Genomic DNA, 26,194 nt, shown 5'->3' on the forward strand with positions numbered 1-26,194 from the left:
TCTGGCTGACAAGGTCAAAACTGCACGGAATTAAAAGTGTAGGATCATTATGACACCCTCCGAATGCATGCCAAGTTTTGTGTACTTTCGTTCATGGGGGGCCTTACAATAAAATAATGTATGTGTACATTTAGTGACGTACACCAACAAGGATTCCCGGGACACTGAAAGACCGGGGTACACGAAACTTGGTGGGCATGTAACCCCGAAAGGAGGGTAGGGCAGACACAGTTCTCTGTGAATATCTTGAGAACTGTAGGGACTAGGATGACCATTTTTTTTCTGTATGTTTGCCTCCAGGGGTCATGTTAACCCATTTCATGTGCACACATGTGCACAAACAGATACACACACAGACACACACACACACATATATTCACAGTAATCATACGTATGACACTTACTCACACAGTAGACATATGTACGCTTGCATGCACAGGCACATACGCAGGCACACACACAAGCACGCACGCACACACACACACACACACACACACAACATAAACATGTACATGCACACATGCACACAATTCAAGAATTTCTCAGAATTATGAACAGGCAAGATGGAGGTGGGGTTGTATAAAATGAATTTTACATGTGAAATCTATGAACTAATCATGTTTTGGTACTTGTTGTCTAGCAGATATCAGTGAGAATTGAGTGTGGATAATGCAATAGTGAGACAGTTAGAATCATATAGTCCTTTCAGCGTGATTTATTTTTGTGGAAAAAATGTGCTGGACTGGGCGGCGGTCATATTTTGTACCGCTCTGCGGTACATCTAGTTTATTCATTTTTTATATGTTTTCTCTTTTTTTGTAGCCTACTGCACTGTAATTATATCTTCAGTGTGTCTGAGATGTTTTTTGCCCATCCGATGTCTGGTGAGCCAAAGGTAAATGTCCTATGGTGTTGGCTAGCTAAGATTTATTTTATTCTATTTAAATCCATGCGTAGCCTAATAAGGGATGGAGTCGAGAATGCTTTTCAAGTAGCCTAGCCCAATTTAGGATTCAGCAAGAAAACTATAGCGCTCTTGAAAAACTCGTTTGGAAAAGAAAGGATGGGCTATCATGTGATGTCGTGGTCTTCGCCCTCTCACGGCTAATTCCACGGATAACTATTACATGATTTTGTGCTTCTTTGTCAATCGGACCTTCTTCAAAATGAAACGTCATTGTGTGACAAGTGTAAAAATAGCGGCCTGGTTGAACATGCACTGAAATAACCGAACATAATTGAACATAACCTGAACAAAACCTACCCCCTACCAAGTTCAGAGCCTATGTTACCATAGTTACTTACATAGCCTGATCATATTTGAGCGTTCTGGAACTGAAATCCCAGGTTTACCGGTAACTCTGGGTTAACATACCCAGTTAAGCCAGTAAACCTGCTTTCTGGAATACCCCACAGGCAGATGTTCAGACAAACACACTTTATTGTGATAAACTTACAAATTTACAAGCTTACTACAGACAAGACTCGGACAGGATGAACAGAGAGACGAAGCGACAAAGGACAGAGGAACAGGGGGGTAGAAATACACAGACTAATTAACAAAATCCTGACATTACTACCCTAAGTAGTCTGACCATGTTTTTAAGGTGTACAGGTATAATGAGAGGTTCTGAATGCACTGTGGAAACTCAGTGTTCTAATCACATGTGTTATTTGCTAGAAAATCAGTAAATAACTAACAAATAATGCCCACAAAATCCCCAGTGAAGTGGTGCCTATCAGAATCATGGATCATGGTCAAAACAAATGCTGTTAAGTTACCCGACTACTGTATAATTTGAGTCCATGTAATACACCCTCTAACATTTAAACATGCACACAATGTTACAGACCCTGATGTTTACTATGGTCCTTCTCCTTAGGTAATCCAAACAGTATTTTTCGGTGTGGGGGTGCTGACAGACTTGACCAGCCTGTTGACAAAAGGCGCTATATGCCAAGAGCAGGAGAGGCAGCGCAGGAAATTAATTGGTCTTAGGGACTGGTTAATGGCTGTGCTGGCATTTCCTGTTGGTATGGTGAGTAAATCACACTCTTCAGACATTATTCCTCCCAATCGGTTTCAAAATGAATGACATACATGTACTAACCAGGTTTTTTATTCAGTCATTAGAACATTATTGAGATTAAGTGTTGCTTTTTTCAGGCTGTGTTTTCGATGGTAACCCATTGTCAGTCAATAGTGAAAGTAATTGACTGTGTGTAACTGTTTTGTCATTGACACCACAGTGAAGTTAGTTTCACTTTGCCAATGAGTTCAAATAATAGACGAGTGCAGATGTGTGTAGGCTATACTCAGCTAGGTTTTAGTAAAGCATAGTTTAGTAGACCATACTATACGCTATACTAAATAAAACTGACTTGACTTGACATACGGTCTCGCATGCAAGCAGATTCCTTCAAATGCACCGCTGACTATCAAAATATGGATGCACTGTTTGAAGTTGCGCTGCTGGCTGTTAAAGGGAATGACAGATGTCATTTTCATTGGTTTAAAGGCTATTACGCCCAAAACACACCCATGACTGATTAAGATACATAAGAACCGCCTTTTTGCGCCATCCGATAAGTCGTATAAGATGTGGACCATGGTAGCATGTTTGCTGCATGCATCCATGCAGCAAACACTATAGCTGTGTAACCAAATGGCACGGGTGTTTATATAAACTCAAACCATACCATTTCAGTTACATAAAAAGAAGAAACAAGCAGACCAGAGGCGGAAATTATTCGTTCTACCATTTATTAATTTGGAATAAACGTAGTCTGGAAGCAGCTGTGGGAACAAATCATTAATATAATAATTTATTATTAAAACAGATCAGTACAACCGACACATAAAATAGCTACAGCTACAACACAACTAGCAGTCTAGCAGCTAGGGATTGAGCCAAGGCTCCAGGAGAAGCAGCGCTGCCTGTGAGGAAAAGGGTGGAGTGTCAACTACTCACCACTAGGAAACCTCGCAACACATGCAATCACTCAGGTGTTTCGTGGGTACAATCACATACATGCGCTACAGTTGGGTTACAATCACAGCCTCACGAGGGAGGAATCCAACATAGACAAAAGCAAACAATTAGACAACGTTACACACGGGCAAAACAGCAACCAGCTGCGCCGTCAATATCTACCCATACAAAATGCGGAAGTGTGGAGGCTGCCAAGGAGTCATAGTGAATTCAGTGAGCTCTAATGTCAGTAGATGCACACCGAGTGGGACTGCCATTCACCACTGTGAATGCGTTTGCGCTACAGCGCCATAGAGGGAAAAGGTGCTGCAAGTGGAGGACCGAGGCTGGCTTAAATAGCCTCAGTCTAACAAGCAATCAGCTCGTCCCGCCCCCTAATCAAGGTTGCCTGCTCGACTAAGCTACTATGCAGTATTCCACTACAGCTGCATGGTTGCATCAGTCAAAGTGATTTATTTCGATGGATAATTCTGGCTATTGGATCTTCCACATTGTTAGATGCATTGACAGCATGGCTCTACTTTAGTTTTGGGCTTCGGGATGGTTAAGAGTATGAAAAAGACCTAGAGACTGGGTCAGAGCGTCTTCAAAACTGCAGCTCTTGTGGGGTGTTCTGCAGTGGTCAGTACCTCAAAAGAGGTCCAATGAAGGAAAAGGGTCATTCTATACAAGGGGTCCACTATAAAACTGTCAAAATGTGCATTAGACATACCCTGAAAATCCAGAGTTCTCACGAGAGCACAATGGAATTGTCTCTGCGAGACACTCTGGCAAATAGCAATGATGCACGTTACTTTTCCCCCAACATTCCGGGGAACCAGCTAATCTGATGAAGATAGCGCTGCAACGTTGGAGGACAGTACACATTGGTCGTAGTGTTATTCGATTGCGTCGAAGTCCGAAATCATTCAGAGTAAACATGGTCTAGTGTTATCCAATTGGGTGCAGTGAGATTTTTAAATGCATGCTTGTTGCCGCCCCTCGAGTTGGTCCATTACATTGCTCTTTGCCAGACCCTTAATCTTTCTAGATTATCAGGGTCTGGATTTTCCAGACTACATTAGACACATGATCACTCTCCAAATTCGCCACAAAAAAATCGCCACATTTCATGTTGTGTGACCTTACACATTTTTATCAACTACTCGTGCAACTGTATTTAAGTTGGGAAAACGTGGATGTTTTGGATTACTGCTATCTTCCTCCCTAATGGCTACGTCTGAGCCCGCTAGCATAGCAACGTGCTAACACATTCGCGCCGCGCACCAGAGCGTTTGAGTGCACGTACAGTACCGACACGGGAGAGGTATGACTCAACTCTTGAAAGTTAAGGTAAGAACATATATTACTACTGACATTGGGTGGCGTGTTCCTTTAAGTAAGGGATTTATTTAAGTGTGTTGCACAGAATACCTTAAATGGTTAAGGATCAGTGCCACGTGGTGCTAAGTGCTAAGCTGGTAAAACACGTTGAAACGGCTATATCCTCCTACATTTAAAAACAATTTATGAGGTAGAAATGATGCCACACGTCTATATGCAATGCTGTCGATGCCACGTTTGTTTTGATCCAGTGACACTGCAGTCATGGAAATAAAATAGAATATTTATTGTCATTGCATATCAGTATACAATGAAATTGCAGTGCTTCTTCGGCCAGCGCATAATAAATATTAAAAAGAAAACAGTACAGGAATAGATGAATTTATTAAAGCAAAGAATAAAAGGAGAAATAAGCATAATGTACATAGTGCACACAAACTTTGAGTTCAGGGACTTGATGGCCCAGGGAAAGAAACTGTTTTTAAGTCTATTTGTCCTGCTCTTGAGGCACCTGTACCTCCTGCCAGAGGGCAGTAAGTTGAACAGGTGCTGTCCTGGGTGTGAGGGGTCGGCAGTGATTGCCCTAGCTCTCCGGAGACACCACATGCTGGCGATTTGAAAGACAACCGATTATCCCGCCCCTCGGACTGAGCACTGTGAACGGTGAGTGCCCAGACCCTACATTTTCTTCTAGCGAGGGTAGGGGACTGCCAGTGATGTGTTGTGCTGTCTTAATGGCCCTCTGCAGGTTCTTTCTGTCCACCACAGTGCAGTTGGCATACCAAGCCATAATGCAGTACATAAGGACGTTCTCGAGCTTTGGGATGCAGCCAATTCACCTTATTCACCCGTCGGCCAGAACAAGGCTACAGGGTACACTTGCCATTACACCTCAGTCCAGCAGATGGTGGTAATACACTCCGTTTGCAAACTGCCAAGAAAATAGCTCACCGAAAAAGAAGGGTTCGCTGGCCTGTTCTTCTTCAGTCTTTCAAACGTGGCCAAGGATTTTCGTCGTTTTGGGCAGCAGAATTCGATGTTTCAGCTAGCATTTTTACTGAAACAATCTCTGAACCGTCATTGCTCGCCTGATCCACCTTGATCTTGTTTGCAATCTCCAGAAAGATGTGGCGCCTGGTAGCAGCCTAAATGCTGATAATTCATTGCTGCTGAAACAGTCACTGTAGTGGTTTTGGGTGCAATTTTTTTCTCCTTCCTTTCGGTTTTCGTTAGTCAGAGTTTTTTTTTGTTTTGTTACTCACTTTTTTTTGTTTACTTTTTCACATGGTATTGGAAATGTAGCGAAATACAATACTGCACTCAAAACGTAATCAAGTACATTTTAAATTACCGATTTTAAAAACTAATTGAAAAACACAAAATACACAACAAAACTACTCAATAAGCCAGACCCAAGCCAGACCCACATTAAAATGTAGGGTCTGGGCACTCACCGGATGCAGTGCTCAGTCCGAGGGGCGGGATAATTGGTTGTCTTTCAAATTCCCTCTGCACGAAATAGGATAGCGCTATGAGTCCCATGCGTTTTCCCACCAGCGGAGCTAGTTGGCTAGTTCAAACTTTTGCCAACTTAAAAAAAGCTTAACTCGTGTCACACTGTTCGCCAACAACATCCATCTTCTTTGTTTTCAAGTAGCAGGGAATTCAAGCCAAACTGTTGCAACTCTGCCATCAATCATTATGTTAAGCCCGCCTAAAGGCTCTATTTTAAAGACTCTCCATTTTATTGGCCTGATAGAAGTTTAATTTTTCAAGCTCACAAGCCAACGGAGAGATGCTAGACTAGCAAATGTAATTTGCTGCCGCTAGGGTGTGTCTAGATTTGTTAGGCTAACTCAATACAGTAGCGTGAGTAAATGTATTTTGTTACTTTCCACCTCCGCTCATTGATACTGCATATAGAAGAGCCACAAGAGCCACATTAGGTTTTGAAAATTGGCCAGCAGGTTATGAAAATTTTTTCATAAAAATGTTTTATATAATTTAAATGATTACAATGACAAAGCAATTTTGTTTTAAAATATTAATTGCATAAAACATACTGCTAATTTAATGCTGTTTAACGCATTTATAAATGGTGCACTGTCACTTTAAAGGAAAATTCCGGTATTTAGCACTTTGAGTCCCTTTTCTGGTTTGTTTTGGATGAACTAGAGTGGTGGACACCGAAATTTTGACGATTGGTCCTGTCTCGACTTCTGACTCGCTTTGAATCGCCTTTGACTACTCAGAGTGGCTGCCAACAGGCATACTCAAACATGTCCTAAAACAACTCTTAACGGTTCTTTTCAAAACTGTGCAACTCACCAAGTGGTTAGTGGTGTTCGTTGAACCTGAAGCATAGACAGTGGCGCAGTAATATCAACGTGCAATGAATCTTCCAACAGAAATCAATGGGATTTTACAAAATGCCAAATAAAACACGACAGAAACTGTATTTCTCTACGCTACTTGTTTTGGAACATCAACTAACACCACTAACCACTCGGTGAGTTGCACAGTTTTGAAAACTTCACGGTCATTCTGGTAGCTCCGAATTGGCCTCAAAAACACTGTTTAGCGGCGATAACACAGATGCTTTACGCACACCCGTGGTCGCTACCGTTGCACAGAGATCTACTGTCTCAAGCACAAGGGGAAATCTTTGACCCCCACCCAGTGCGCCTGGCCCTCTGGGCTTGGCCCATGATGGGTTGAATTTGACATCTTGTGGTCTACCTGAAAATGTTATGACTATTCAAAGCGCAAGAGCTCCATCCACGCGTACTTTGTCTGATGCTAAGTGGCGTGTATTTGAAGAATGGTGCACATCTACTGGTGAAGTGCCCTTTGAGTGTTCTGTAGGGATTGTGTTAACGTTCATGCAATCTCTTTATTTAGGTGAAGATTAAACACATTAGCAGTCACTCCATTTGTCCACGCCGCTATAAGGTTTTACGGTAGAGCTAAAATGTAGCCTTCTCATTAGGCTACTCGTTACTCAATGTGTAAGCTCTCTATCGTTCTTGGCTGATGCAACCGAATATGAATGTGAAAGCCTTTCAGGGCACGAACGGTCAAAAGCACTAACTTTTAGAAATATCCTGGCATCATTTTACGGACCAGGAGAAGTTTTCCATTGACATAGCAGTAGCACATTTTAAAAGTGGGCCTATAGCAAGGGGGCAGGCGAACGTTCGGAGAGCGTAGACACTATGACTGATCTGAGGCTAAATAGTAGACCAGTTCACCTAGCCATCCCATTGAAGCCCATTCAATGTTGGCGCCACTTTGACATCAAATAACGTTACAGTTGAAGCGTTTTAAGCCTTTATATGAACTTTTTCTATTTTTGGAGTAATACAACATTGTGTATGTGGCGTCATAACATCGTAACTGACTTAACGGCTGAGTAATAAACTTTTTTCCGAAATCAATGCTAAAGTGACGTAATGAGCATACAGCCAGAGCGAGTGAAAGCGTTGCACAGGAGCAAAATAACCGTATTCTCTGTATAAGAACGAAAGCATCGGAGCACAACATTTCAGCGAAGTTTTGATGGATTGACAGTAGCCTAGGCTATTAATGTGGCGAGTGCTGTTTATATTAAATCACATTTATCTACGAACAACTAGGACATTTAGAACAGTAATGTAGACATGGTGGGAACGAAGTCAGTGGCTACCAATCTCTCGGTGCAGCTATCACAAGAGTTACACGAGTCAGACTACGTGCCTACGTTACATTTACGTCCCCTGAGCCTGCGCAGAAAGCCTCGTCGACCAACAGGAAACGGTTGAAATTTGCTTCACCCGCCTTGATTGACGTCTACGTGATGACTCTGTCCATATCTTTTACTGTCTATGGCCTATAGCCTACACAATCTGTGTACATAGAACTTCTTCTCCCCTTACTTAAGCCTATCACAAAGCAGTGTTTATCACACTGGATTGTGGAGGCGATCACCTTGGCCTATTCGGCTCGAATCCCCTGTTGATCTACGTGCACATTCAACGAGGGGAATTGCCACGTCATGGTCTTTATTTAAAGTGGTGTCGATACAGGAAGTGTGTGCAGATGCTTGCTGGTCTTCCCCAACGACATTCATGAGGTTTTACAGACTTGACGTTACTGCACCTCGCCAGGATCATGTTGTTCTGAGTGTGGATTAAGCGGGGACGCAGAATGCGTTAATATGATTGGAAAGGTCACGTATCACCGAGGTTGGCTTGTCCGACAATACGGGAGTAAATATATCCCATATGTGAGATACTGAACAAATGCTTGAAAGAGAACTTAAGGTTACGACCGTAACCCCGGTTCTCTGATAGCATGAGTGAGGTATCTCACCGGACCACTCTTCTTGCGTGGAGCGAGATATACCATATATAAACGTTTGCCTATGGATCTGGGCCAGACTCTCTGTGAAGTCAGAGAGTCTGGTTTCCAGGCTAGCCCGTTTACACGTAGGGAAAACATATTTTTTATGCGGTTAGGCCTTTACACCAAAACGGACGTTTTATCACTGAAAACTAGGGCTGTCAATCGATTAAAAAAATTAATCTAATTAATCTAAATTAATCGCATATATAATTTTTGCTTAGAAAGTATTTTAAATATTTACATTCAAATGAATCATTGTATAATCAGCATTAGTGACATTAAAGTTCAAAGACTCTTGTATTATTATTTTCACTGTTCAAATAATTGCCATAATAATCTATGATATGACCTAATATGCTGAGTAAATAAATTCAAAAGTGCTTCGGGAAGAAGTTTTTTTTTCACATACAAGGCATTTCAGGCCACAAATATAACCTAGTAACCTGACTCTCGCCAGATGAATTTCTTTCCGCCTAGCTCCACTCATCCATCTGGGATCAATCCATTGAAGTGTTGCTTCAGAATGCTGGGCCTAATCAAAAAATGCTTGCATATGATTGGATAAGCCACTTGTCCGTCATCTATTGACGTGCTACTTCAACCACTCACATCGAAGCCAACCCGTGACGCTGATAACAGTCTCACAGTCGCTACTACGCTATGTCACATCTATGAAACTCCCGCCCTGCGTCCTGATTGGCTCTACCATAAAATCTGGCGCAGAAATCACTCTCAACGGAAGAGGTCCCAGATGGATGTGAGTGAATCTAGGCGGAGCTAAGCGGAACGAAATTCATCTGGCGAGAGTCAGGTTAATAACCTAGGGGACACAATGAAAATAAATTAACACTCCCCTCAATGTCAACACTTATTTCTTTGCATTGATGTGCGACTATAGAGTTGATGAACTCCGGTGATATGCAAATTCCTTGCTGCAGACATTGCAGAGGACTTTATTTTCAACACTTTATTTTTTTATCAACACCATCAGGTCATTTTTTAAAAGTAAATGTTCCAATCAATGATCCAGGCAGCACGTTTTCTTCTCTTTTCTTCATTTTACAGTCTAATTTTTACTGACTAGAACGGCTCGGGGTCAAAGGTCATACGGAATCGATTAATCTGCACTAATTTTCAGTTATTTTTTCTGAAATTAATTAATCGAAATTAATCAGTTATTTTGACAGCCCTACTGAAAACGATTATTTCTGAAAACTCCGGCCAAAGTGGAGATTTGGGAAAACGTTGGGTTTCACATTAGCATGTAAACAGGGGTAAATGGCATTTTTGCATTGTGAAGTGACGTTCCCTTGTTTGTTTGAAATATCTGAATGGCCACCTGTTTGCTCAACGTGTTCGCGACACCCTTCTCCAGCTGTTTTTATCATTGGTGTGAACGGGATTATTTTTAAAAATGGAGGGGAAAATATCCGTTTTTCAGAATACCCTGCTATGTATACACATGGCCTCAAGGATGACCGCAACAAACTTTGAAAATCAACTGCTGCTCAAAGTTAACAAGAAGTTTGTAGACTAATGCTCTAAAGGTGGACACACAAATAACTTTAATGTGGACACACAAATAACTTTCATGTAGACATACAATGGGAAAGGTTTTACATTTTTAGCAGCAGCCATGGAGTTCATTCTACGAGTTAGGCCTCGCCGCAAATGTGTCAGCTGTCAGCAGACTGTTGCATGTCAGATGCGTTACCTGTCCATTTTCATTTCGGCACCCATGTTAACAGGTTAGACCCTGCACACTGCCTGAAAACCCATGCATGCTAGAAATAGGACCAGCGCCAGACCAGACATGCAAGCTTGTTGGAAACGTTTCCATTCAAAAGTAAAAGTGAAAAAATGTTTTAAAGCAACACCAAAGAGTTTTTTGTACCTTAAAATAATGTTTTCCAAAATCATTTCAGTGGTTCATCAACTTGTAACAGGGTGAACGCCACTTCTACATTCGCTTTGCGGCCCTCTATTGGCTATAACCGCACTATGTAAGTTTGCCAGATCGGGTAGCGGATCTGTAGTTCAATGGAATGAGACATAAGAAACTACAAATCTGACTTGCATCTGATGTTGTAATACATCGTACTTTCATAAAACCATGCAACATATTCTACCTTGTCTGTGGACATCGTTATTTGCAAAGCCGGTGCTGGATAAACAAATAGCGTGCGTGCAACAGAGCAAAAGATCTTTGGTGTTGCTTTAATTGTTTTAAATTGTACAGATGGCCGCAGCAGCACCACATCAGAGACGTTTCTGGTATGAATGCACATATAATATGAAACGCAGCAGCCACGGAACAGACACGCAACGCAAACACCACTTCCGCATTCTGAAGGAGCCCTTACAAGTTTATTTGATGTGTTTTATCAATAGACATTAAAGGAGAAATCCGTGCAAGTTTTCACATAGATCTCCATTTCTCGAGGTCACTGAGTATGGACGATAAGAAAAAAACGAAAACAATGGGTTTTACCTAGCTCAACTTGCTAAAGCCAGCAGCTAACGCAGCCAGGCAGCTACAGCCTTACACTGGGGTAATGTACATGAGGGCTCATGGACATGCCCCCAGTGTGAAGCGCAATGCACACAGTTTTATTTTGGCAGAATTTTATTTATGGAGGCAAATACTTGATTTGGCCTTGATTTACAGTATAACTGTTGTTGATGTGTGTGAAGAAAGAAAAGAATGATGGCCCTCAGAACTAACAATTAATGACCCCCCCCCCCAACTTTTTTCAGATGGATAATTTCACTTGTACTTGAGTAATATTTCATCAAAGTATTGGTACTTTTATTTGAGTATATTTTAGTACTTTTTCCCCCTCTGTCTTCACTCCTTATCCCACTGAGTTTACTAACATCTATTTTGGATCTTCTTTTTATAGTTTGTTGTGACCATGTTTTGGATCCTCTACCTGTTTGACAGAGACTTAATATATCCACGACTCTTGGATAATTTCATTCCACAGTGGCTAAACCATGGAATGGTAAGTATGAAGAAGATTTTAATCTTATGTCACAGGCCCTTAATCTTACGTCATAGTAAGATTAGTTACAGATTATGCTACACCAACCTTTGCCTACCATTCAAATACACCAGTAGAGGATACAATCACCATTACACTCCAATCTGAGACATCTGGATTTCTCCAACACCTATGTGAGGATGTTTGTTGGTTTCAGCTCAGCATTCAAAACTTTTCACCCATCCACGCTGATCACTAAATTTGAATACCTTGAAGCCTATTTTATGGTTGATCGTCACCATAGCTTTGCACTCTACTCCAAGCCCTACACCCTACTTTACACCATGATGTGCATCTCTTCAAAATTGTAACGCCAGGCAGACCTTAACTGTGATTGGTCACCTCGCCCCATGTATTGATAGATGGTGTACGTCTAGGCTACTGCTAAATTAAGCAAAATAGTAATAATCACATGCTGCAGCATTACAGCAACTGTATTGGTCTCACAACATAGCTAATTAAGTCATTTGTTTAACCAAAATGATTTAATTAGGGCTGTCAATCGATTAAAAAAAATAATCTAATTAATTACATACTCTGTGATTAATTAATCTAAATTAATCGCATATATAATTTTTGCTTAGAAAGTATTTTAAATATTTACATTCAAATGAATCATTGTATAATCAGCATTAGTGACATTAAAGTTCAAAGACTCTTTTATTATTATTTTCACTGTTCAAATAATTGCCATAATAATCTATGATATGACCTAATATGCTGAGGAAATAAATTCAAAAGTGCTTCGGAAAGAAGTTTTTTTTCACATACAAGGCATTTCAGGCCACAGATATAACCTAGTAACCTGACTCTCGCCAGATGAATTTCGTTCCGCCTAGCTCCACTCATCCATCTGGGATCAATCCATTAAAGTGTTGCTTCAGAAGGCTGGGCCTAATCAAAAAATGCTTGCATATGATTGGATAAGCCACTTGTCCGTCATCTATTGACGTGCTACTTCAACCACTCACATCGAAGCCAACCCGTGACGCTGATAACAGTCTCACAGTCGCTTCTACGCTATGTCACATCTATGAAACTCCCGCCCTGCGTCCTGATTGGCTTTACCATAAAATCTGGTGCAGAAATCACTCTCAACGGAAGAGGTCCCAGATGGATGTGAGTGAAGCTAGGCGGAGCTAAGCGGAACGAAATTCATCTGGCGAGAGTCAGGTTAATAACCTAGGGGACACAATGAAAATAAATTAACACTCCCCTCAATGTCAACACTTATTTCTTTGCATTGACTTTGCATTATTTCTTTGCATTTGCATGAGGACTTTATTTTCAACACTTTATTTTTTTATCAACACCATCAGGCCATTTTTTAAAAGTAAATGTTCCAATCAATGATCCAGGCAGCACGTTTTCTTCTCTTTTCTTCATTTTACAGTCTAATTTTTACTGACTAGAACGGCTCGGGGTCAAAGGTCATACGGAATCGATTAATCTGCACTAATTTTTTTAATCAGTTATTTTTTTTTAAATTAATTAATCGAAATTAATCAGTTATTTTGACAGCCCTAGATTTAATATGACAGAAAATGAAGATGGATTTACACCAAAAATTAAATCCAGCTGTTTCAGGGTCTTGTATGTTGTGCAATATGCAAATCTAATGTATGTTAACATGATTCCATATATCAAATTGCCACATGCTGTAAAGTAAAAAGCATAAACACAATTGGTTTAATCTATGAATATAGTCTTTACTGCTGTTTGTGCTATGATAACTTTAACCATGCGTGCCATTAGCCATCAAAAAGTGTTACAACACTCTCTCATAAGCTCTGATATAAACCATGACGTGCAGACCTGCCGGCAAGTCATGCACGGGTCGGCGTTTTTAATGACCCGCACCCAACGGATCCGTTTTGGAGATCCAATCCGCCCTGCCTGTCCTAACAAAATGTGCACGAAACATCAACCCGAACCCGACCCACAAATTGCTAATTTCAATGATAAGTAGATATATAGATAGATATACTTTATTGATCCCCAGGGGAAATTCAAGTAACATGTATTTTGACCGTATCATGGAGTAGCCTACCCTGGAAATCCAGAGTTATCGCGAGAGCACAATGGAATTGTCTCTGCGAGACACTCTGGCAAAGAGCAATGATGCACGTTACTTTTTCCCCAACATTCCTGGGAACCAGCTAAACTGATGAAGACAGCGCTGCAACGTTGGAGTACAGTACACATTGGTCGTAGTGTTATCCCATTGCGTCGAAGTCCGAAATCATTCAAAGTAAACATGGTCTAGTGTTATCACAGTGAGATTTTATATGCATGCTTGTTGCCGTCCCTCGAGTTAGGCCATTACATTGCTCTTTGCCAGACCCTTAATATTTCTAGATTATCAGGGTCTGGATTTTCCAGGCTAGGAGTAGCCATGAAACTAAAACGCACTTCTAGGAAATTACCAGTGCAAAAACTATTCAATGTAAAATATCGTTATAGTTAAAACAGATAATACAAACACAGAGATATGTGTTACAGTGTTGCTAGGGTATAAATGGTGGTTGCTATGCTAAATGAAGTGGTTGCTGTGCTGGTTGCTCAGGTAATTATGTTGGTTGCTTTGGTGTTTGCTAGGTTAACATTATGGTAGTGGTTGCTAGGTTGTTGCTAGGGTAATTGAAATGGTTGCTAGGGTGTTGCGAAAGTAATCATAGTGGTTACTATACTATACAAAGTGGTTGCTATGTTGTTTGGTAATTCAGTTAGTTGATATGGTGGTTGCTAGGTTAACATTATGGTAGTGGTTGCTAAGGTGTTGCTAGGGTAATTAAGATGGTTGTTAGGGGTAGACATGGTGGTTGGTATGCTAAATAATGCGGATGCTATGCTGATTACTAGAGTAAGCATGTTGGTTGCTTTTGCAGTTGCTAAGTTGACATTATGGTAGTGGTTGCAAAATACTTGATAGGGTAATTGACATGTTTCCTAGGGTGTTACTAGGGTAATCATAGTGGTTACTATGCTATATAAAGTGGTTGCCATGTTGGTTGCTAGGGTAACCATGCTGGTTGCTGTAGAGGTTGCTAGGTTGACATTGATTGCTAGATTGTTGCTAGAATAATTGATATGGTTGTGAGAGTGTTGCTAGGTTAGACATGGTGATTGCTATACTAAATAAAGTGGTTGCTATGTTGGTTACTAGGGTAATCATGTTGGTTACTATGGCGATTGCTAGGTTGACATTATGGTATGTGTTGCTAAATTATTGTGTTGCTAGGGTAAGCATAGTGATTACTGTGATATATAAATGGTTTCTATGCTGGTTACAAGGGTAATCATGTCGGTTACAATGGCGATTGCTAGGTTGACATTGTAGTGGTTGCTAGGTTGTTGCTAGGGTAATTGAGATGGTTGCTAGGGAGTTGCTATGTAAGTATAGTCATTGCCATATAGTCATTATAGTGGATACTATGCTATTTAACTCATTGAATGCCAAGCTGTTTTCAGGAGCTTTGTCCTAGAGTGCCAGCAATCTAGACCATTGTTGATGATTTTTGTACAGCCACAGCATAGTCTGTGTTATAGCTATGAACACATACAATAGCTCGATTAAAAGGTGAGACTTTAAGCTCTCGGTGGGTGCAAACCGTGTATTTCTACACGCCAAATCCCAAGCTAACCAGTGGCTAGTTTTCATCAAAATCGCTGTTTTTTTCTAGAAATGGAGATATAACGTCTTTCATGAAATATGAAGTGTTGCCTATTACTTACTTATGTAAACTTTCCGGGAAGTGATCAGCGAGACCTGGCGAGACTGCCACCTAGTGATAGACCCACGAAAATGGCCTGGTTTTGACCTGACGTGCATGCGTCACTGATTCGACCCAAAGCGGCAACCGAGTTATGATAAAATGTCCAGATAAAATATTCAGATTGTGCGTTTTCATGAGTTTCACGATCGTCATATATTTCATTTCCATTCATCACAGAGTTCCCAAAATCACATATACGGTGTGTTAGAGTGTCTAGTTTCGTAATTTAAAAAAAAAAGCTAAAAACGTAATATTACGTTTTTGGCACTCAATGCATGGGAAGGAAAAACGTAATATTACGTTTTTGGCACTCAATGAGTTCAAGTGGATGTTTGCTAAGGTAATTATATAACCTAGCCAACACTTTGGGATCTGTCCCCCATTCTCTCATCTGGACAGCCTTTGACTTCTCTCATGTGCCAAAGAGCATCACGGACCTAGTCAGAAACTACTTCCAAGATTTGCAATTTTGTATAACAACAATAGAATACACAGCATCATGGCAATCATTGGAAGTGGGAATAATGGCAGGATGTACCATCTCCCCATTAACCTTCACCATGGCAATGTTAGTGATCATCCAAGCTTCCAAGTGGGTGATCTTCATCAGGGGAAAACTTGTAGACCAGAGATTCCACATCAGCAAAACACCCATTCCAATGGTGTCAGAGCAGCTTGGGATGGTGATACAATGAAAGCTTGAAGGACGCAGACCAGAGTAACCAACTGAGAGATGAAGCCATCAAAGGCCTTACCACCATACACAATGTGGCCTCTAACAATCTACGAGGTCCCTATCACTTAGGTCGAGAAACTACATTCCTACATTAAGAAGTGGCTTAGATGCCTGCGTTGTCAAAGCAGTATTGATGGGGTACTCTGGAACTGCCCGTCTCCAGCCTCACTGAAAAGTACAAGTGCACCAAAGTGAGGCTAGATATGACTGACTGAGTCTCAAGATGAAGCAATACAAGCGGCTGCTCCCAGACTGGCAACTGAGAGGAAATGGACTCCATCAGAGGCCATACAGCAAGTAAAATTCACTCTCCGACATGGAGATATAGTTGGACACATTCAGCAGGGAAGGGCAGGGTTTGGATTTTATGCCAGTCAACCAATGTGACACAAGGCTTCATCCACCCAGAGAAGAAAGCTGGTGGTTGAGCAGGTTCAGCACCAAGAGGAGACAAAAAGATGCACAAAGGCAGTCTCAACAGTCCAAACAGGACCAGCTGGGAAAACCTGGAACAACGCAAGCTCACCTGGAAAGATCTCTGGGTAATGAAAAGAAGTAGACTCGTAGCTTCATAATCACCCAAAAACCTACACCAGTGGGTAGAAGATCCCAGAAGATCAGAAGACGCGTGTTCTCTGCCAAACTCCAGCAACGTTGAGGCACATCGTTACCAGGTGCAAAACCAGCCTGTCCCAAGGCCGCTACACCAGGAGGCACAACTAGGTCTTGCCATCAACCAAAACCATCGTTTAAGAATGAACACGACCGTCCTTGACCTGGCCTGTGACTGGAAAATGCAAGTTGACCTTGACCACAAACTGGTCTTTCCAATAGAGATGATAACAACTACTCTCAGGCCAGATGTAGTCTTGTGGTCAAGTTCGCATAGGATATTATACATCCTGGAACTAACAGTACCATGGGGAGTTGCAGTTGAAGAAGAGTACGAACGAAAAAGCTTAAAGTATGCTGAAATAGCTCAGGAAGAACAACACAACTGGCGTACCAAGGTGTTCCCTCTAAAGGTTGGGTACTGTAGATGGTTTGTTGCTAAGACTTCAACTGGGCTCCTGAAAGGAATGGGGATGCAAGGACAGGACTTCCTGCAAGCGGTCAAGTCACTCTCTGAGGCCATGTGCACACGACAACGGTTTTCGAAAACTGGTTTCAAGGTGGGAACTTTTGAAAACCCTGTTTTCCTCGTGCCGTGTGACCATGCAAAAACGAAGTTTTGATGACAACATAGGCCCACCCCTAACCTTTGACATTTAAACCCAGCTACCGTACTCGACTTGACACTCATTATAGCATTGCCTAGCAATACTAGTTTTCATACACACAGTAAACATCACAAACAGGTGCTGTGCAGAACTTTATTAGTTTTAAAATATACAGTATACTCTTTTGATCCCGTGAGGGAAATTTGGTCTCTGCATTTATCCCAATCTGTGATTTAGTGAAACACACTCAGCACACAGTGAACACACAGTGAGGTGAAGCACACACTAATCCCGGCGCAGTGAGCTGCCTGCTACAGCGGCGCTCGGGGAGCAGTGAGGGGTTAGGTGCCTTGCTCTAGGGCACTTCAGCCGTTCCTACTGATTTGGGTTCGAACCGGCAACCTTCCGGTTACAAGTCCAAGGCGCTCAGGAATGCTTTACTCACGCAACTGCTTCGGAGAATGCATGGACTGTATAAAATAAAGAATTCTATAAAATAGTGAATCGTGAAGCATCTGCACCGCCGCAGTGACATCTACTTACAGTACTTGCCTGGCATATGCACTACAGCGTTTTTTCGCCCGTTTTCACCTCTTTGTGAGGATGCAATAACTTTTTCAAAGGGGTCGTTAAAGGTGTGAAGACGGTAAGAAAAAATATCGCCATCATTGTCATGTAGCCAAAGCCTGAGGCTGCTGAACAAAGCAGCAACTGGCTGTGGATCAAACGGAAGGACTCCAACTGGGCTGCAAGATGACCATTGAGGGGTAAAAGCAGAGGGCGGCACACCTGGGACGTCAGGTGTTGCTGTTGAGCTCTCTGGAGGTGTCGTGGGCCTAAATCAACAAAACACCAAGGACAGAGGGTGCCCACCTGATGACCTCAATGAAACAGTGATCATTGACCTGTTGCATAAGAAATACAAAAATAAACAAGAACAAATCTCACACAGTTACAAAGAGAGACCTAAAACATCTTATCATGTTCATGCACTGTAATAATAATAATAATAATAATAATAATAACAAGCCTACAGATAACATGCACTGTAATAAAAAAAGCCTAGGTGATAACAGTACAGTTCATTTTCATACACTGTAATAATAAGCTTGTTTTTGGTTGGTTTTGTATGGTTTATTTAATTAATTTCGTTAAAATGTTGATACTTGACCATTTATTTTCACAAATATAACAACAGGAATTAGAAAATAGTATTTTGTATAGGTGAAAAGCATGTATTAGAAATACTGTGTATCCTTGTATTTACCTAATAATTAATTTCTTCCTCAAGCACACAACAGTACTCCCCTTCATCATAATTGAGATGAGAACAACACCACACCGTTATCCAAGTCGGCTCTGTGGACTTCTGACTGTTTGCAGCTTCGCCATGGGATATGTGCTATGGTAACAGCAATTCACTTTTCTCCTTCAAGCTCCATTTTGATGATTCTTTTTATCATTTGTCATAATTAAACTTTATTGCTCTTCTTATAAATTGTCATAATTCAACAAGTAGTTCATAGTATCCTCAGTCAATGGGCTATTTTGATGGTGAAATCAGCACATTTGCAATGTTACACAGTACTCAATTTACTTTAGAGGGAGATGCAACATGGATGGATGAATCAGACCCACATACAGGTGCATCTCAAAATATTAGAATGCCGTGGAAAAGTTCATCATTTAGTTAAAAATAGAGACTTTCATATATACAAGCCTTTTTGATTTTAATCTTGGTGATTTTGGCTCACAGCTCATGGAAATAAAAAAAATCCAGTATCTCAAAATATTAGAATAAAAAATATATAATACAGAAAAGTATTTCCTGAGCCTATTGTCCATTTTGTTGTCATAGTGATGGCACCACGTATGACAGCAGCTTTTTCCCTATTTATCTATTTCAGCTATTCTTGCTGTTATTTTTTCCTCATGCCATACTAGGCAGTGCCTTTATATCGACTGATAATTCTTGTTTAGTTTTTAGGTAGTTTAGTCAGTTTAGTTAGTTTTTGCATTTTTCATGGAGCAGCGTCTATTTAAATAATGTTGCGCTATACAAGAGTGGCGCTTCTGAAATATCAGGCTCATGTGAGCGTTACACCATCAAGTATACCTGCTGAGCTAGAGAGACACAGACGAGGGACTAGAGCAGGATTGATAGTGAGAATGAGACGTATGAGAGGGACAAGGGAATGGAATCGGGGCTCATCTGGACACTATATTTACCATATTTGGATGACAGGCATGAACGCCGGGTGGCAACATTCCGCCATCGCCAGGTTTAAGACATTTAACGGACATTGAATAGAAACAACGTGGTTTTATGCAACTTCCATAAAAACAGAGCAGCATTAAGTAATAAAGTCAAATTTGAATATAACGTGGCCAAAAGCTTTTAATTAGTCTTCCTGTCAAAGATCTCCAGATCAGTGATTTACGCCTATCTGATCTGCCATTTACCATTCACAAAAGCTGGTATTGTGTTTCCTGAATCCTTACATTCAGGCATTCAAATGAAATGTAATTAAATAGCATGTAAATATTCTTTCTGCCTACCAGTGTATGATGCTTGCATGAGGGAAACATCCCAAAACAATGGCACCCATATAATTGCTGTTGTTTTGATAAGTATTTCTCATGCAAGCATCATGCAACCATGCAAAAACAATTAAACTATTGTAATTATATTTTACATGAGTAAAGCAGTCCTCTGATGTGCATGTTTTCACAAACATTTGTGAATAATCTTAGCACTTTAAACATTGACTGCTTTGAAGTGCATGTATAACAAAATAGCATAACAATAATAATTGTGATATCATAATTATAATTTGATGGGGGGTGGGTTCATGTAGGTTGGCTTTATGACCCCAAAATATGCCTTGACTGGGCCTCAGGTCAAAGCATGTAGGCGACAAAGCAGCAAGGAGGCATCGTATGATCATTTAAACAAGTTTTATGACAAGGTCGGTGAGGAGGTAACGTAAAAAGTTCAGATTTAATAAAGCATTCCAAAAAGCTCAAAAGATCCATACAAAAGCTCAAAACAAAGTACAATCCAACAAAGCAGTTTGACAAAGACTCAGTACAGGAGTAACAGAAAACCATGTTTAAATACACACACTAATTAATCACATGACGGACAAAGATGAACTTTGTCCGACGCAAAATGGCTGACCCAAAATGGCTGAACACACATAACGAGAGGCGGGGAAAACTGGAGCACATGGCACATAAAAAACACAGGACACATGATCACACAACCAGAAACACGAAAACAAGGTAATAGTGGCCACCAGAGGCCAGAAAAGTCCCAAAATCATAACAGAAATGATGCCACAAGTCTACATTCAATGTTATACAACAATTGGGTTCTATGGAACTATTTATTTGTTTCTGATTGGCCGAGAGACGTTCCATGAGTTGGAATATCCCTGGACATTTCAACTCAGACTTTGCACAGCTAATAATAAATCACTCCGCGATACAATGCGAAGATTTGACACAATGTTCTCATCCCAGCTCTCCACTATTTCAAGCAATGGGTCCCTATCTTTTACTGTCTATGGTTACTCCTTAGCAAACCATAACGAAACAGTGCTTCACCACATCTGTGGATTAAGCCACACAGTCAACTCAATGTAAGTAAGCTAAACGAGGATGCTAATTGTTCTCAGCATTGCCAGCATTGTGTTTAATATGATTGTCACTCGGAGGAGACTTGTAGATAACTAACGTTAGCATACTGTAGTTAGCTAACCGCTGCTAACCTGCTAGCATCGTCACGTCAGGCTGTGCACAGTAGTGTAACATTTATTCACCATAAATTAATAAAGTTGAGTGGTTCTGCAATGTAGACTATGTTTCCGTTTTTTTGCAGTACCATGTCCCTTACATGACATGGCCCATCCTTGTAACATGCATGCAGCAAACCTAGATATGAATGTGATTTCAGCCCGACTTTCAACATTTCTTTCAAGAAGACACGTAAACCACAAAGACCCGTAATGAGGGATCTGGAATGTTGGTTACCTAGCAACCAAGACGCTGTCTATTGAAAAGGGAACTATTTTTTGGTGCGTAAGAACGATGTCGAAATTAACATTTTTAAACAATAACGGGATGTTTTCAGATTATTTAGTTTGTGGTAGAATTGTTGTATAAAAGCAATATAGCACTCGTGATCGTGGGATTGGTCATGGATATTCCCACGGCTGTTGTTGCCTGCACTACTCGGCCTCCGGCCTCGTGGCTACGGCCGAACAACACCCGTGGGAATATCCATGACCAACCCCACTCTCACTCGTGCTATATTGCTTAATTATTTAAGCCACTTCGAAAGTTTGTTTAGATCCAGTGACTGCTGTCATGGAAACGGAACGTCACACTTCGGTACTCTATTGTGAACTACTGATAGAGTTCTAAAACCTTTATGACATCACCCATACTGTAGCCACTGTAGTCTCTCAGCTTATTAGGAAAGCCAAGATATTTTGCAGGTGTACAGCACCAGGTATACAGATTATGTAAACCCAATCCATGTTACGGTAAATATAGATCTCTGTAGATCAGCTGTAGATCTTGTAAAATCATGATAAAAAAAACAAACAATGCCAATAGACAGACACAGAGATCAGAAGTGAGAGAGAGAGTGAGTGTATGTATGTACATGTGTGTGTGTGTGTGTTAAGGTGAGTGTGTGTGTTTATCAGAGATGGGGAATTGCTTGCCTTGGTTGAGCAAGAGCAAAAATGTTTCAGGATTTGTATTTGCAATCTTAAAGAGACACCAGGCAAGCCTGATGCTTTTTCTCTACGTAACTCCACCTAGCGTCTTTTTTTTTTTTACGTGTGCGAGCCCTTGCTCGGTCTGAAGCTCTTTTCCTTTTCTTTGCATCTTCCGTCAAGGGTTTTCACTGCTGCTTCACCGGCTCTGCCATTACACACACATTTGCAACAATTGCTGGCGTTTCGTTAGCCTGCCTCTGTGCTGGGGATGCAGGATGTAAACCGATCCTGCTTCTTGCGATGTCTGAGACTTTGTGAGACTGAAGGTCGGCGGGTCAGATACACTGAACTTACAAGCGGGATATTCTTCTTAGGGACTGTTTGGTATTTATGGAATGGACCACCAGAGGAAAATAGGGGAGGGTCATGTCTTTTTATTTTTTGTTGAGGGGAGGGTCACCCAACCTTTTTTAGTCTAGGAGGGAGGGTTACCCAACTTTTGTATTCATGAAAACAGCAAAAAGTCCAAAAACAACGATGATCCGATGATGAATCCCAGGACATAACGCCATAGCCTAATAGGCTCGAGATATAATTCCAAAGGGGACAGATAGGCTACTGCATTTAAAACTTAACAAGATTGAACAAACCTTCCCGATCTTTGAAATTGCGATCAGTGACTGGCATCGGGTGAACGAAGCTTTTCGAAGTTGAATGGGCTATTAAAAACTATTTGCGCACCTCCATGTCACAGGAGATATAGTGGGCTCGTCCTTCTATGAATTGAAAAAGACGTTGTAGGCTACTGTACCTGCAAGCTGGCCTATGATTGCTGAGTTTGCGGCAAGGTAACGATAAGCAAGAAAATGGTTTTTTTTTCTGAGTCAGGATATGGCGAGTCAATGTCATTTATTTGTCCCATGTTAGCCTACAGACCAGTTTCCATAGTGCACATCTTATCAATAGTTTGAATGTCGTGTGTGTTTCTCATTGACAAATAGCGTTCAGCACAGTGTTCGCCTTTGTTACACTTGGTTTCGTGATGGCTTATGACCAAATATGTGACTCAGCTAATGTTATAGGCTATACAATTTCCCCTCTTAAAGCGATGGTTCGGAGTAATTTCATCCTAGGGTCCTTTGCACCATGACCCCGAGCCAAACACCCTCCCAGAACCTTTTTTCCCTTGGTCGAACCCTGGTCGAGTAGCGCTGTCAGAAACTAATGACGTTCTGCAGTCGTGATGGAACCTACTTTTATCTCGTAAATTACCCCACTAATAATGCCCTGAATGGTACGAAACTTCTGCAGTAGTACAACTATGACCTTTAGTACAATAACGAGGCATTAGAAAGTTTGTAAGTGCACCAGGAGTTTATTTAAATAAGACTTGCCTAATTATCTGCTACTATACCGCTGCGTCGCCGTTTCTTCCGTGATTTGGGAAAAGCCTGTAAAAGTCCTTGCAGGAAGCGATTACATCAACGTTTTTTGGTATATCCAGTTTTAAATATTTTTTTCCGAAGTGTTTACAACTTAGTGTTAACTAATAATTGTTGCAAACTGGACTATGAACAAAATATTAGTGCATTCCTGGATCTACATCCTTATGCATGCTTAGGCTACACTAAAAGTGTAAGTAGGTAGCCTAGGCCGATATGACTGGCGTTTCACATGTGAAGGCTGTGACTTCTAGCCTAACGTAAGCAGAGCATGACACCAGAGTCCTGTATTTGGCTAAATTAAGTTACAGACGTCTTTTGTAGACTTTTGTAACTTCACTAACTATATAAAGAATCCAAATATACTGTATCGCATACAGTAGTAAATTAATTAATCTTCGTAGTCAACAAAATTGTCTTACCGGTCGCAATGGAGGCTGCCATGATTGTGACGTCAAGTCGGGTACCTTGGGCCACAAGATTTCCACACGAGTCTCCGAGCAAAAAATCCGACCCGACCTTGCGTTCAAGTCATTTTTCCTATATCAGAGGTCGGAATTTCCGAATATCCGATGTGCAAGGTCCCATAATTATGTTCCCAACGCCTTTGGGAATAAAAACAGCCCCACATTATCACAGCCCCTCCACCATAATTCTCATTAGGCATGGGGTTCTTTTCAGTATAGTCATTCTTCTATGTATGCCAAACACACCTAAAGTGTTTCTGGCCAAAAAGGGCAATTTTCATTTCATCTGACAATAGACCGCAGTTCTAGACAAAGTCACTGTACCATTCAGTAACTCCTGCCATTTGCATTGGTAATTAAAGGTTGTATCAGCCATTTCAGGCCCAAAAAAGGCCCAAACATAAATGATCACATTCATCTAATCTTTCCTAACGATCCGCAGGCCGTCAAAAAAACGTGTCTCTGTAGGCAGCCTAGGCTCCGAGATCTGTACACTAAAACAATTGCTATCAACAAGGGTTGGCAACCCCTCAAAAGCAGAACAATGTGTTTCAACCAATAGCCGACGAGATGCGTGTTTAGGAGAGTTTTAATTGCACGGGAAAGTAGTGTTGACGAACTGACCGAAGTGTCGGTTAAATAACCCGGTTCGTGTCACTGAGCCGGGAGAATCGAGTGCCAAACGTCAAAAACCGACTCAGTGTTCCTAACATCATTCATTTTCACATAGAGCAACACTGGCTTGATTTGCTGTGCTCGAGTGTTCTCGTTGCTACTCTTTCATCGTATCGCGTATTAGCGCTTCTACTGGAGAGGTAGTATAATCAGTCAAACTATGATGAGCCTGTATGGCTCTGGGCCTCATAACCGTGGCTGTCAAACGAGTCAAACAGTTCGCTAGGTTCTCAGCAAGTTGTAATCAACCGATCACATAAGCCTTTCTAGTGCAAACTAGATGCTTATGTTCATGGAAATTTTATCGATGGGAAAGTATTATATCACATACCTACAAATACATATAGGCCTAATGTTATCTTAGTAGTCATGTTAAATAAATGCTTAGAAGTGAATGACTGTAGGCTGCAGGCTGTCACGAGGAGACAGAATGAGACCGAATGTAACCGTGCAACAACCGCTGTACCCTTTATCTTGTCTTGGTTCTTGGCAAGTTTGATTCATACCAGCCTTGTTAGTGCATCGTAGCCTAGATTATTTATTCATGGCAATCCACACATTATCGATGGGGAAGTAGGCCTACATCTTATATTAGCCTACACGTCATATTATCTTAAAGTTATAAAATTAAATGTTAGAGAAGTGAATGTTGCTGGCGTCATAGTAGCCTCACGAAGACCGTGCCAATCTGAACGAGACCGTAATCGAGGGTCTAATGTTATCAAACGGTCTAGGTTCTCGACAAGTTAGTTATTAATCAAGCCTTATTCTAGTATCGTAGATGATTGTGTTCATGGCAATTTACACATTATTGATGGGGAAGTGGCCTACATCACATAAGCTTCAAATAGGCTACACGTTATCTGGGTAGCCTAGTTATAAAGTTAAAGGTTGCTGGCTTCGTTTGTCACGAAGAGACCGCGCATCAGGCTACTTAGCCTACTAAACGAGACCGTAACCGAGGTATAGGCTATGAGTCTATGTAATCAAAACGGTTGTCTAGGTTCGCGGCAAGTTATTAACCATGCCTTGTTTTTAGTGCATCGTAGATGCTTGTGCTCATGGCCATTCATATATCGATGGGGAAGTTCACATAGCCTACAAATACACGTCATGTTATCTTTGTAGTTAGAAAGTTAAATGTTAGAGAGGTGAATGTTGCTGGCTTCATAGTAGGTTCACGAAGTGACCGCGCGCCAGGCTACTGAAGGAGACCGTAACGGAGGGTATGAGTCTAATCAAACGGCTGTTATCGCAAGTTTGAGTTATCAACCGATCGCAGAAACCTATTTATTTCTCGTGCATCTTAGGTGATTTTGTAGCCTACATAGAGGTTCATAGGCTACATTACCGATAAATATAAAATACAAATACACGTCATGTTATCTTGGTAGTTATGTTAAAT

At 41.1% G+C, this 26,194-nt stretch overlaps 1 protein-coding gene and 1 long non-coding RNA gene across 4 annotated transcripts in view; one reads left to right on the top strand and one right to left on the bottom strand.

The window, feature by feature from the left end:
* The window catches only part of aig1 (androgen-induced 1 (H. sapiens)), a 107,895-nt gene that overhangs the window by 64,355 nt on the left and 17,346 nt on the right, over window positions 1-26,194 (top strand). For 2 of the 3 annotated variants that reach the window (XM_042095037.1, XM_042095040.1), the window contains exons 2-4: window positions 1,884-2,039; window positions 11,603-11,704; window positions 18,767-18,882. In XM_042095037.1, the coding sequence (XP_041950971.1) occupies window positions 1,884-2,039; window positions 11,603-11,704; window positions 18,767-18,882 (374 nt within the window). The remainder of the gene's footprint in view (window positions 1-1,883; window positions 2,040-11,602; window positions 11,705-18,766; window positions 18,883-26,194) is intronic. The other variant, XM_042095039.1, reaches the window with a different exon arrangement.
* On the bottom strand, window positions 1,484-25,743 carry LOC121711442. The gene is made up of 3 exons (XR_006032328.1): window positions 25,733-25,743; window positions 15,953-15,956; window positions 1,484-1,552 (listed from the first exon to the last, which is right to left on the bottom strand). It is a non-coding gene; the product is annotated as an uncharacterized LOC121711442 (long non-coding RNA).

This window comes from Alosa sapidissima, chromosome 6, assembly GCF_018492685.1.
Source record: "Alosa sapidissima isolate fAloSap1 chromosome 6, fAloSap1.pri, whole genome shotgun sequence".
Taxonomy (NCBI): domain Eukaryota; kingdom Metazoa; phylum Chordata; class Actinopteri; order Clupeiformes; family Clupeidae; genus Alosa; species Alosa sapidissima.